General features: G+C 44.3%; 1 protein-coding gene across 2 annotated transcripts; it reads right to left on the reverse strand.

Moving 5' to 3' along the window:
• Positions 1–480: 480 nt before the first annotated feature.
• LOC123800675 (homeobox protein SIX4) lies at positions 481–11,156 on the reverse strand. 2 transcript variants are annotated; one of them, XM_045810484.2, is made up of 4 exons: positions 11,052–11,156; positions 10,005–10,843; positions 6,624–7,312; positions 481–3,181 (listed from the first exon to the last, which is right to left on the reverse strand). In XM_045810484.2, the coding sequence occupies exons 1-4, from the start codon at positions 11,052–11,054 to the stop codon at positions 2,385–2,387; spliced, it is 2,328 nt and encodes a 775-aa protein (XP_045666440.2). In that variant the 5' UTR covers positions 11,055–11,156; the 3' UTR covers positions 481–2,384. The 2 variants fall into 2 exon arrangements, with proteins under 2 accessions (XP_045666440.2, XP_045666439.2); XM_045810483.2 differs by lacking the exon at positions 11,052–11,156 and having other exon boundaries at positions 10,005–10,940.
• Positions 11,157–13,450: the final 2,294 nt, after the last annotated feature.

A 13,450-nucleotide genomic window follows, 5' to 3' on the forward strand; every position in this document is an offset into this window, starting at 1 on the left:
TATCTTATTTCATTCACATACGTATGGGCTATAAACCAACTGGCCCTTATTTTACTGAAAGAATAGAAAAGAACAATAAGTTCTTTATAATGTGCATTGATTCTTACCTGGTATATTGTGTAGCTACCTGGAGTAATTGTAGGGGTATAATTACATCATGTTGGGAGTATGAATGGGTTTCCTAGATAAGTCGTAAGTTTTGTGCTATCTTTTCTTTTTCTTAAGGGAAAAAGACAGGAAGAACTGTGAATAAAAGAGAGGCTTACTACATTTTTGGAAGACAAATGAAACTTTTCCAGTTATATATATGATATATATAACTTTTTAAACCTTCTTATCTCCTTTATTAGATCGGTATTTTAAAATAATGAACAGAAACTCTTGATATCTGCAGCCATCAAGTGAAAAAACATTTTCATGTGAACTACACTACAGAACCATGTAATTAATCTCAGAAACATGATCAGCACACACCTACAGAAAAAAAAAAAACCAAGCTGAGTAAGTAGTGACGGAGTGGAAGAGAACTCTAAAACACCTGACTTTGTGTAAAAAAAAAAAAAAAAAAAAAGACAAAAAACTGTAGTTTCAGCAGTTTAAGAACATTCACTAATTCCATAAAAAAGATGGGATTTAAGTTCTTTAACAAAACAATGGGAAAAAGTCTTGATAGGGCTCTCCATCTGTGTCTTCCAGTTGCATTTGCAATAACAAGAAAAGGTAAGTCCCCCATGGCCCTTATTCAACAGGCTCAGCTGATGGGCCTGTTAGGATCAAGAGTATACTCTTTGTTCTGCCCTTGAAGAGAGCAAGACTGGTAACAGCTTTATGTTCGATCACTTTAAGTCATCTCTGAAGAGATCATTTCCTCCCATTTCTTGCTTTGCAGACACCAGAGACTTTACTCACTACATAAATGTATTTGCATCATTCCATTTTGTGTTCAGTCCTGATAAAAACTATAACCACAGCTCACAACATTATCAAGCAAGATTCTCAAAGAAACCCCAAAAGATTTACTTTTAAACAAGACATGTTAATATAGTGCAAATAACAGTTGTATGTCATAATGGAACAACTGATGCAAAACACTTAGAACTAAGTTTCATCAGGGCAGAGTTTTGCTCAAGAAAATACACATGTTCTTAGTTCAAAATGGTTGTTTTCATAGTCTACAGAATTCATTTTACGTGGGAATCTATGATGGTTATTTTCATTGTAATGAAAAGCATCAACAATAATTAGTTGTGCATCCATTTACAACAGAAACACACATAATTATTTAAGTGAAACTTAAGTTCTTCAGATTTAAAGCAATTTTGTGGTGAAAATAACCCTGTTAGATAGAAAAGAGCCCTCAGTGCTTCTGCTGACACTTCTGTACCTTAGTAAGAATAATTAAAAGGCCACAAGGTAAAAAGGCACATACAATTCTATAGAAAACAAATTTAAATGAATCAGAGAGTTGCTAAATAAAGAACAAGGATGTGAAAAAAAGTACCAAAATTCCAATATTGGGAGTTAGATTGCCTGTTTCAGTGTTATTAATATTGACCATAATAGACTCCTGATAAAAATCATTACTTTTAAAATCCTACAGAAGTAAAACTTTGTTGGAAATAACTATGTTCACTTCCTGTTCAAGCAATAAAAATAAATTAAACAGTAAGAAAACATTTTTCTTTTCAGTTCATACTGTCTGAAGTATAAGAGAAACATATACAGCATAAATAAAATTCACTGTAATTCCTCAAATCCTGGCTTATCGGACTAATATATTTACACTCATACTGAAGTTTGTTTCAGAGTTTTTAGTGGAGTTGCAAACTTTCTCAGCCCCACTGGACTATTAGCAAGCACATTTGGAAATGTGTAGAGACAAACCAAGACTTTCACAAAAATGCTGAAAAACAGAAATGCATATATTCAAAAACCTACCCTTAGAATAGTGCGGAGTACCATTTATGCTGCTTAACTTCATCAATGCCCATGGAGTAAAAGTAAACAAAAATAACTGTATTGTTTCTAATGCCGATGTCAGGTGTATACAGTTTAAATTTAAAGAACTATAGAGTTCCATTTGACCTTAGAATTATATTAAGTCAACCAAATGATACACTTTGACTTGATATGTTTCATCTTGTTCCTTTGTCTCCATCTATTTAAAAGAGAACACATGTGAACGAAAAGGCTACAGCAATGCAGTTCTACTCCTGTATATTTAACTGTGATCTTCACGCAGACCAATCCAGTCTCTTGAATACATTTACCCACAAAACTAGTGTTTCCCTTTAAATGGGAAAATGCTTTATGTCCTCAGGGCTTCGTGAAAAGGTCTGCCTGCTGATGCCAGAAAAAGAGAGAGAGAGAGAGGGAACTCAAGTTTATAAGTCTTGCATATCTTCATCCAGTTGGACAGTTTGGAGCTTGGCAAGCTCTTTTTTGTCTGTTTCCAGGTCTTCACAGACAGTCTCGACCATGCCCTCTAGGACATACTTGGATTTTGAGTCCAGCATCATTAAGTTGCTTGTGGCTTTGCCCTCAGAATTTGTTAAGAAATTCTCTTTTATGTTAGCTACTGACTGCAGAACCAAACGATGTTCTCTGACAAAATCCTGGTGTACTGCTGGGGAAGGGTGACCCACCTGGTCTTCAGCTGTAGGCACAATTTCCCCAAGGGCAGCCTGGGTCATGGGGACTGACAAGAGATCTGGACCAGTAATAAGGGAACAGTTCTGAAGAGTTGCATAGTTAGTGTTGCTGACAGATGTCACAGTAGATTTGCTTGCCACAGGTGCAGACATTGGCTGGCTATCAGCAATGTCAGGGTTTAACTCGGTGGGATTTAGTAAGGTAGGGGGAGTCAGGGAAAAATTGTGAGTTGGGGATACATTAACTAATGAGGAGGCCAGTGGATGGAGGCCACTCCCCGAGATATTTTCAGAAGACAGGTTTGCATTTATTTGTGCATTCTGATTGACAGGCATCAACTGAGAAAATACCAGGCTCCTCTCCAAGCCCTCCTGTTTAACAGATCCTATAGTCTGGCCTGAATTGGGAACAGTGTATACCACTGCACTGGGAGCAAGGGAGCTCAAGAAAACCTTTCCTTGCTGGACTGTGGTGGACTCACTTGTAAATGTGCTCCCATCTGAAGTGCTTGAACTTACTGAAATATTACCTAAAAAAAAAAAATAAATAAAGTACAGATTATCATTGATAGAATTGACAAGGAAAGGAAAAAAAAAAAAGATGTTTTTTTACACACACCATTCAGTAGAATTATCTTGACCACTTAAAACTATAGATTCCCGGGCTCTACTCCTGAGACTCTGACTCAGTAGGTCCTAGAACAGGTGTATTTTAAACTCCCGAGTAAGCCTGATGACACAAGGGGAATGAGAACTACTGGTTTAGAAACCAACTATGAGAAACTTTTTTTTTCCAGGTTCTGGTTTCAGTCAAGTTTCTGGTTCATTATTACCAACTCAATTTCTCTCAATCAGTTGATAGTTGTAGCTAGTTCTGCCAGTTAGAACTAGAAAACACAAACGCAAAATAAATGCCTTTGTTCGACAAGCTCAGTAACCGACATAAATGGAAATGTAGAAAATCCCCATAAAATGAGTTGCCCTGGGGCTTGAAGTTAACAATATAAACCTGTACAGACAAGTTTCAAACTTTCACCAAACTAACCATAAAGTAGACAATCAACAAAATATTCAATAGATTTTTCTTTTGTTGTGCCAGTTCTGAATTTTCAGGGTTGCAGTGATAGGAAGAACTAATGATAATAATAAAATGTACTTCTAAAATTATAGATTAATGTAAATAATTAGAGCTAATGCTTCTCTAAAAGGTTCATATTTTGAGGCTCTCACTTTAATGGTCTACAGAGACCAGAAGTAGAAAAAGAAACATAAGTGGAAAGCTGAGAAGATGTTCAAAATCAGGTAACTCAGACAATGGAGATGAATTAGACCCTCCCCCTCACTCCTACTATCAAGTAAAACCCTCTTCTTTCTGAGTCTTTACATCGGCACAGTAAAATGATGGCAATTCTCTTGCCACTGAAAGAAAGGTGGACCTGAGGGAATTTTGTGACAGAATTATTCAGATGGGTTGTTTATCCTGATCTTGCATTAGATGTTCAGTAAACTGCTATTTTGAGAAAACAGCTCAATATTAAAGGTAATTCACCTAAAACATTTCCCTTCTTGATCTAGAATAATTGTGATTATATTACCACCTATATTGATAAACATATGTCACAGGGCTGTTTAAACGTCTTCCAAACACTTTTTAAGCACCTTAAATGCAAAGGAATGTCTTTAAATAAAAAAAAATGAAAACTCTGTATTTAAGATTTAAAAAAATATTTAACCACTAGTAAGTATTCTTCATGGAAATATTAGTGTTAATAAAAACATTTCTATGTATGTTTGGGCTCTTCCCTAACATAAATGTTTGTTCCAGGCCAAACAAATGAAAAGGCTTTTATTTGACTTCAACTTAAGCATGCTTTAAAATTCTTGTTGGCTGTTAAACTGTAGCAAAATCATCTGAAATATTTATTTTGTTATGTGTTATGCGTTTGTGAAACTATTTGCTTCTGTATATGTGAATAAAATGATTAGTTATTTTTTGAGAGAACCATAAATAATATGACAGGACATTTTCCCCAACAGCTATTGAATATAAATAAAATAATATTTTTGAATGTGTAGAAAATTATAACACATATGAATGAAGGAAGAAAAGCAGATGTGATCTAAAACTTGATATTTAAGTGTAATTGCACTTAAATTATAAACTGGACCATAATTTCAAAATCAGTTTAAAAAATCCAGATGAAAAAAGACATAGGTGGAAAGCCTTTATAATGATTGTAAGGAAAAAAACCCCTTCTTTTCTCAGATTATAAAGTGAGTAAAAGATGTATATATTCTGTGTTTCCATAAAAATACCAACTACTGAAAGATAATCTACGCTGTCTACACATTTTAAAGCAAGTCTCAGTATCCGTTTTTGAGAAAGCTCGAATCCCCAAATGCTTTACTGAGAACTGCAGTCCATCATCACCACAAAGGAACGTTGCTTCCTGGACCCATCTGGTTAAACTTACGCCTTTAATGCACCCAGACAGTCTAGGGTTGACAGCTCTGTCATTTGATCTTAGTTATTTTAACTGAAAATGCTATTCTTATTCATATATAATGTCCCATTTTAAAAATTAGCTATTAGTTTGTAATAATTTTCTATGGTAGCATATTTCTAGATTACATGTGAAAACTATTTCTGCTTTTCTTCTCCCCCAATGTACATACTATACTTTTTGCTCAAATTTGTTGTCTTTAAAATGTTATCTACTGTTTGGAAATTTCCTAAAGAGAGAAAAGGGCTTAGATCCACATTAAATTATTATAAAATGAAGCACTCTGACTTTCCTTGCGGATTCCATATTTTTGCCTTAGGCTGGATAGTGACTTAACTTAATCCTTTCCAGAACCTGGAACAATGAAGAAATACATGGTGTGCTGCAGGAGTTTTGTGTTTTACTACCCTTCTACCTGAGAATTGATTTTACAGAATGAAATGTACTCAACAACATCTTTTCCATTAATGCCTCCTATAAACTGAAGGAGATCATAGTTGTGGAAACATAAAAAGTTGTGCATAAATGGATATTTTTTGATAAAGCCATTTTACAGGAAGCTGATCTTTAAGGCAAACAATTACTTATTTTGGTCTCATAGAAATCTGGACACTCAGATTTGCTTACAGGAAGGCAAACACGCATTAACATCCCCTACTCCTAAGTTGAAGGTGGCATAACCCCTTCCATTCTAATAGCCCCGGCCATTCTAACCATTCCTGTTTCTATATACAGAGCCATCAGGCTGGCTTAAAGTCTGTGAAGAACAGGCCTATCAGCCTCAGGCTTCCCAAATTTCAGATCAGTGTTTTCTTTAGCATACTGCCTTTAGTAAAGCCGCAAATGTTTATAATAAGGCTTACAGTTGCCTTCCCAAATAAACCCATACATTTAGGGGGCTGGGTATACATGCAGAGCAACAGACACCCTGTCACGTATTCCTCTGGTTTTCCTTTAGGTCTCCTAGTTTTAATTACAGGAGGAACATGAATCAAACACAATTGATCCAGTCTTTTTAGCTTGCTCTTCTAAAACACTTCTTGGTCAAACAGAAAATGCTTAGGTAAAGTGTACACATTTGTACCAATTGCTTTGACTAATTTTGTGTTCTCAGCAATATTATTAATTTTTAATCTTAAAATGTCAAGCAATGGGTTATTTTGTAAGCACCAATTGACTTATCATATTTCTATAATTGTAGAACTGGCAAGATTTGCTATGAACTGTATTTTTCCATTTAGTTGTTAGGAAAATAAAAGCCCATCTCCATGATGCCAGGGAACCAAACAAGCTGGGTATTACACGACGTTGTGAAGAAGGAGGGACAAATCAAGGCTATTCTGCAGCTGTGGCAGCCAATGAGGTACCTGAACAGTAACATCAATCTATAGCTCTCACCAAATGCGTCATTTACGGCAGCTGGCTAAAGCATTCACTGGTGCATTATGGTACCGAATGAGACTTTTACCTTGTGAAGCTGCTACGGAAACAGAAGGCAGCTGCAGTGGAGAGAATCCAATGCTCCCATTAAGGAACTGGCTGTTTGTTCCGGAATTGGGGATCTGGACAATGCCATACTGGTTAATTTGCACTGGTGTAGTAAAAGTCACCACAGAGCCTCCATCCTGGGAAGCCACTGTTTGAACGCCTTCTCTTTTGACCTCAGTGCTGGGTATCAGCCCTGGGAATGACACAGGGGCACTGGAGCTGTAGGAAGTGGTGGCTGCCGAGTTAGCTGAAGAACTCTGGAGGACTTTGAATTCCTTCACCTCCTGGGAGGTAGACCCCAGTATGTCACTCATGGATATACCATTGCTCACAATGTTTGATGCCATTTTTGGTGGGTTCAATGACACTGTCTGTGTATTTCCCACATTTAATCCATTAAGGATGACTCCATTGGGTCCCTGAATGAAAGAATTACCATTGAGAAAGACAGGTGAAGTACTTGCAGGCACCAAGCTTCCATTCAACAAAACTCCAGAAGAGCTTAATGAGATCTTGGCATTTCCAATTTGTTGCATATATACGGGCTCCATGTGACTGGAAAGGCTGAGGTTGGTGACAGTATCCGATGAACCAGAGAGTGGATGAGGAGACAAGTCCTCATGGCCCTTGCTGGATTCATCTTCAGTGCTGGGATTGCCATCTGACTCACTGCAGAGAGGGGGAAAACCAAGACATTCAGAAGGTCAGAGGGATGACATTCTACATAGTGCCATTTGTTTAGAAATCCAGCCTCTAACCCCCTTAAAGTCAGTATTTAAGGAAAGCAGAGCAGGAAGTCTTTAGTCCTATCTAAGCTAGGAGACCTTTCAGCAGATTTTGACCATCCAGAGAATGCGGGAAGATAAACTCTCCTATCCCAATCATTTTACCAATAATAAATTCAGGTAAAGTCCAGAGATCTGGAAGATGTAAATTCAGCGAATAGGATTTACTATGCAAATTGTATATACATTTTTATAGCATGGAAGTTATTCCTTCCTGTTAAATACTCTGCTACCTATACCGCAGAAAAAACTCCCTAGATGAGGTGGTCAGTCTTTCCTGCTTAGGAACTCCTTCCCCTCCCCTCAAAACCAATTCAGATTAGTGTGATCTTGTAGGTGAATGAAAGTGCCAAAGGAGCAGGAGGTGGGGAGTGTCCAGTTTTGTTTGCCAGTTAGTTAACAAGAGATCATTTTCTCACCTGCTCCCAAACTTCTACTCCACCAGACTGACAACTCTCTCATTCAACAAAGTGGCTGTCCTTGATGTAGGAAAGGCACTTTCAACCCAAGAACTGTTATGTGCAGTCGCCTTTGAATCCAAAAGAAGCCATAGGGGCCTATTTAACATACACCATCCAGTGCCCTGGTGAGGTGGGAGGGAAAGGGTGCGGGTCACTCAGCAGCCTTGTAACCATCAGACCCCTTCCTCAGCACCAGACGGGACTGTGTTCCTCAGCTCCCCGACTTAAGGGGGAACACCAAATCCGGGGAGTGGTGGGATTTCCCATTTGGTCTGAGGCCGGGCGCGGGAGAAAGGGGCAGTTGGCCCGCAGTTTAGAAGCGTGGTGCGACTTGGCCCGGTAGAAGATCCACGTCCCTTGTAGTGCCCGGCGGTCGGTTCGCTTTCATGCGGAGGGGAGGGGATTACCCTGGCTTTGGGCTGCGGGGCCAGGAGCGCAGAAAGCGCTTTGATTTACTAGCTGAGGCTGGGCCGCCGTCGCCGTCTGCGAGGGTGACTCACCGAGGGTGCGGGTGGGAGGTAGATCCGGAGAGGGGCCTAAACCAGGCAACTGGGCCGGGGGCGGGGGGTGTGGAGTTGAGGGGGGGGGGCACGCAAAGCCCGCAGAGTGTGGCTGGGGAGACGGGGAGCGCGCCCAGCCGGGGAGTGGAGGCTGCAGGGCAGCTGGCCTGAGCGCCACGCCCGCTCCCCACCCCCTGCCTCTGGCCCTGAGGATTCCGACGGAACTCCGGGCGACGGGATCCGCTGCCACAAGCTGGCGCGGGGTGACCGACGGGCCTCCTCTGGGTCTCCCCTCAAGTCTGCGGAAGGATGCACTCAGGTCTCAGGGCGCGTTTTGTTTTGGTTACCGAGAGGCCCGGCTCCGACCCAGCGCCTCCCTCCCTGCCTTGGGCGAGGAGCGCCGGAGCCGTCGGGCCCTGGCAGGGGCGCTGGGCCAGGAGCGGCAAGGGCGGACCACGGCGGACTCTGGAATGCGCCGGGTGATCACCTTCGCTCCGCCCGGACGGCCTCCCTGGCTCCCAAATTCCTTCCCTGGGCAGAAGCTTCGAGCTGCTTGGGTTCGTTCTGTCCTATGCCCGCGTGGCTGGAGACACCATCTCTTAAGACGACCTTCTCCAAAGTTCGCTAACAATACACAAAATACACCCTCCAGGTGTATGACTCGAAAGGACGCACAAAAGAGGTGGAAAACCCGATTATTTTCTACCAGTTGGGGTCAAAAACTCTGCCAGTCAAAAAGTTCAAACCCGCCCAGGGTGGGCACTCTAGAAGGTGTGGAGCTGATAGCGCCCCCACCCCCAAGCGCCGTCCCAGGAGGGAGCCACGCAGCGTTGGGGGCCGAGGAAGCAAGCCCTCCAGCCCCACTGCCCCGGCGGCGCTGAAATCCGATCCGAATGAGTTCAGAATCAGGTTTCAAAACACGGCAGACCCAGCCGCACCAATACCCCACGTTGCCGCGGCCGCGAAGGGAACCACAGCGGGCAGGGTGAATGATTAACTCTGTCACATAAAACCTCGACGTCCCCAGCCCCCCCTTCGGAAACGCTAGCCCCCACCCACACCCTCATCCCTCCAGGGCCAAGGCAACCTCCAGCGCAGGCTGGGGCTTTGGGGGGGGGGAGCAACCGAACGGGGGGGTCAAGGAGCGCGTGCACGGTCCGGGCCAGTGTGACCCGCTGGAGGTGCAGACCCCGGCCGGCACTGGCAATCTCCGTGGGCCTCGGGCGGCAACCGGAGCTGCCTTTCCGGCGCCTACACACGCTTCTGCGCCCCGCCAGAACCCGAGAGAGAGTGGCAACTTCAAAGCCAGCGGGATGGGGGTGGGAAACTGGGCGGCAGTGACCAGCCGAGGTGGGGGCGGGGACTGAGACCTAGGCGGGCGACGAGAAACTTCTGGGGGGAGGAGGGGGAGGGTAAGGAGGGAGGTTCCCCCGCCTCTCGCCACCGCCGCCCCCCCATCCTCCGGTTGGGGAGAGGTGGGGGGCGGGGAGAGGTGGGCAGCCGGACCAGGCTGGTGGGGAAGGTAAGCGCCATGTTTGCGAGCACTTGGAGGAAAAGAAAGCTGGGAAGGGGGTGGGGGAGAGGAAGGGGGAGGAGGAGGAAAGTTGGCGCTCACCTTTTGGACTGGGTCTCTGAGGGGTTCCGATCGCGCTGCCGGCGGTTCTTGAACCAGTTGCTGACCTGGGTGAGGGAGAGGCCGGTGATCTTGGCCAGGTGCCGCTTCTCGGCGGGCGAAGGGTAGCGATTCTGCTTGTAGAGCTCCTTGAGCGCGTTGCGCGACTTCTCCTTGAAACAATACACCGTCTCCTCGCCGTCCCAGATGGTGCGGGGCAGGGGGAATTTCCTGCGCAGCCGGTACTTGTCCACGGCGCCCAGTGGCCGGCCGCGGGCTCGCTCGGCCTCGGTGTAGCGCGCCTTGTACCAGAGCTGCTGCAGCAGCGGGTGGTTGGCCGACTCGAAGCTGTGGCTCTCGAGGATGCTGTAGAGCTCGGGGTAGATGCCCTGGTGGAAGGCCACCAGCGCCCGCGCCTTCAGCAGGCTCTCGTTGCCACGTAGCAGGTCGCTCTGGGGCAGGGACCACAGGAACCGGGCCAGGCGGTCCAGGTTGCCCCCCTGCTGCAGCGCCTCGCACACGCAGGCGACATGGTCGGGCGAGAAGGCCAGCGGGGTCTGCGCGGCGGCGGCGGCGGCGACGGCGGCCGCGGCGTGGTGGTGCCTGCCCAGAAGTTCCGAGTGGAGTTGTACCTGATCCGCCGCCGCTGCCGCCACTGCCCCTTCCTCTCGGCTCACCCTTGCGGCGGCGGCCGTGGCGTCCCCCGGCTCCAGGGGGAAAGGGGCTGGAGCCGGGGGGCTCAGCCCCGCCGCCGCGCCCCCCGCCACTTCTCGGGGCGCCTCCTGCCCTTCCGAGGCGCTTTCCATCCCATTCTCCTGCTTGATGTCCGCCGCACTTGCAATCTGCCCGGTGGGGGAGGAAGAGGACATTTTTTGTTGTTTATTTTCCTCCCTCCCTCACTCCCTCGCACTCTTTTCCTCTTTCTTTCCCCCTCTCTTACTCCTCCTTCTTCGTCTCCCTCCCTCCTCCCCCCCTCCGGAAAGCCCACTCCCTCCCTCCCGGTTTCGGCTGGATCTGGCCGATCAGGTTTCCCCCCGGCCACGCAGTCACCATTAAGATAGCTGCTAGAGCAAAGTAGTGTAAAAGGATAGCTGCTTTCTGCCGTTCCCCCAACGTGACTCCTCGGGTTGCTGCATACTATATGGCACAGGCGGCCGGGCCGGGCCGGCCGCGTCACCTCATTGGCTATTTCGCATTCAGAGGGAGGAGGAGACACGGTTTCTATCCCTGTCGATCACCCGCCTCCCACTCCACCCCTTGCCTTTCCCTCTCCCCCTGACCCCCAGGCACCTATACCTGAAGGGAAACACCGACATTCTTTTTAGGCCATGCTCCTGGGCGGGAAATTACCTAATGTGGCCTGAAAACTGGACAACAGGCTCTTTCATAGAGAGTCCCTAGGATTCCAGCAGGAATATTAATTGTGTGGCCTTAAGGTCCGGATGCTAAACTCTTAACAAAGAGACCACCGTCAAGCATCCAGATGACAAAATTTCAAAGGAGACGATTCAGAAGCTTCTCTATGTTCCTATTCCCTTTTACCTCCCTTTCCAAGATGTCTTTATCAAGGATTTTGCATTCAAAAGGGTCCAGAATAGAATGTCACTAGGGAATGTTGCGAGGGAAAACATTTATGGTAAATTAAAAAGGGAAACTACTTGAATATCTTAAAATAATAAACGTATAGAGAGTCCACTGAAAAGACAAAAACAAGAAACCTTCAAAAGGCATTTAACCTCCACTCAATTGGAGATCTGGCAACACAACAAAGTTGAACAGGGTGCAACTAAGCATATAGACTATTCAATCAATGTGTTTATCTCAGTGAATAGGGTGGAAGAGATCTAAGCTTTAGATTATAAGTATGAAAATTTAAGTGTTCTGTATGGACTTTTTTTTATGTAAGTGTATGTATAGTTCTTTGGTGATGATATTCTGGGTAGAAACAGCATTTCTAAGTGCAGGTGTCTTCCAGGAGATCAATGCAGGATCAGCAGCCCTTTCAACAGCGTGCACAGATGGAAGACTGCCCTCTGGTTCAGGGAGAAATGCCTGGGGGTGGAGTCCAATGCTGTTTGCAGTCCTGTCTCTTTCCTGGTTTGCATGACGTCTTAACTCAAAATAAGGATGAACCCATTTCAGCTTCTCTGATTTCTGTGGGTCAGTTAGGTCTGACTGCTGATATTCTTTATCAAAATGCAATATTTTAATGACATCGTCCTAACATCATCCTTCAAGGTGGCTTTGTGTTGTTTCTGCTTCCCAGTTACCCGTAACTACCTATTTCAGCATATTATAAAGCAGCTGTTTAAGTTACCTGCTGTCATGATCAACTTGGTGAGGTTTTCTTTTTGGTGGACAGGCTCCTTTCTTGCTGGCCAACCAAGATGTCATTTGATTTTGGACTTGCTTTTGTGCTGTCCTAATGAAGACAGCACTGAAATCTCTGGCAGATTTAAAAATTCATAGTCATAGAAAAGACCACAGATCTACACCCCATTGGAAATATGCAGTTAGGCATTCAGCTTTAGGACAATATATCTGAGATTCATAACTTCCTTTAATTTAAAAAAATACTCTTTATTTTAGAATAATTTTGTCTTACAGAAAAGTCACAAAAAGAGTACAGAGAGTTCCCACCTACTCTTTACCTAGTTTTCCATAATGTTGACATTTTACATTACAATGATACATTTGTCCAAACAAATTAACATTGCTGCAATATTATTAACTAAAACTGTAGACTTCATTTGGATTCACCAGTTTTTTCATTGATGTCTGTCTTGTATTTCACAATCCAATCCAGAATATGACATTGCATTTTATTCACTGAATTTTTAAAGCATATTTATCAGAGCAAAGTAGATAGGAGGTAGTATGGTTTAGTGGAAAAAATGTGGACTTGGGGATCAGCTAGCTACATGCAGTTTTAATCCTAGCTCTGCCATTTATTAGCTACTTGACTATAAAAAGTGGACGGGATTGTCGTGAGGATTAAATGAGATAAAATGTGCCAAAAAGCAACTGGCATATAATTAATCTTTGTTAAGTGTTTGTTATCTTCCTCCTGATAGTGCAAAGTAGGAAACTTTTCAGTTGCGTATATCTAATGAAAACTCATTTGGCTATATTATAGGGAGATCCAAGTTCAGGTCATAGGACTCTTTTTCAGGCTTATTATCAATGAAACATAGTGTGTTTATTTGGAAAACCATGTATTGGGTTTCTGCATGTCTTCTGGGCATGTCTTTTGCCTCCAGAGCACCAAGTTCAACGGATCATATGGAAGCAGCAGTGCCCTTTTATGCGTTTGCAGCCTATGGCTACAGTGGTACGGTAGAGCTCCAGGAGGAGATTCCTGTAGAACCAGAAGTGAAGTGCAACACCCAGCACCGGGTTCCTTTTGCAGGCTGAGCCTGAGGCTCGTTCTGGCAGCAATGCAAAGTGGG

Source organism: Ursus americanus, chromosome 26, assembly GCF_024610735.1.
Source record: "Ursus americanus isolate L20-20 chromosome 26, mUrsAme1.1.p, whole genome shotgun sequence".
Lineage (NCBI taxonomy): Eukaryota > Metazoa > Chordata > Mammalia > Carnivora > Ursidae > Ursus > Ursus americanus.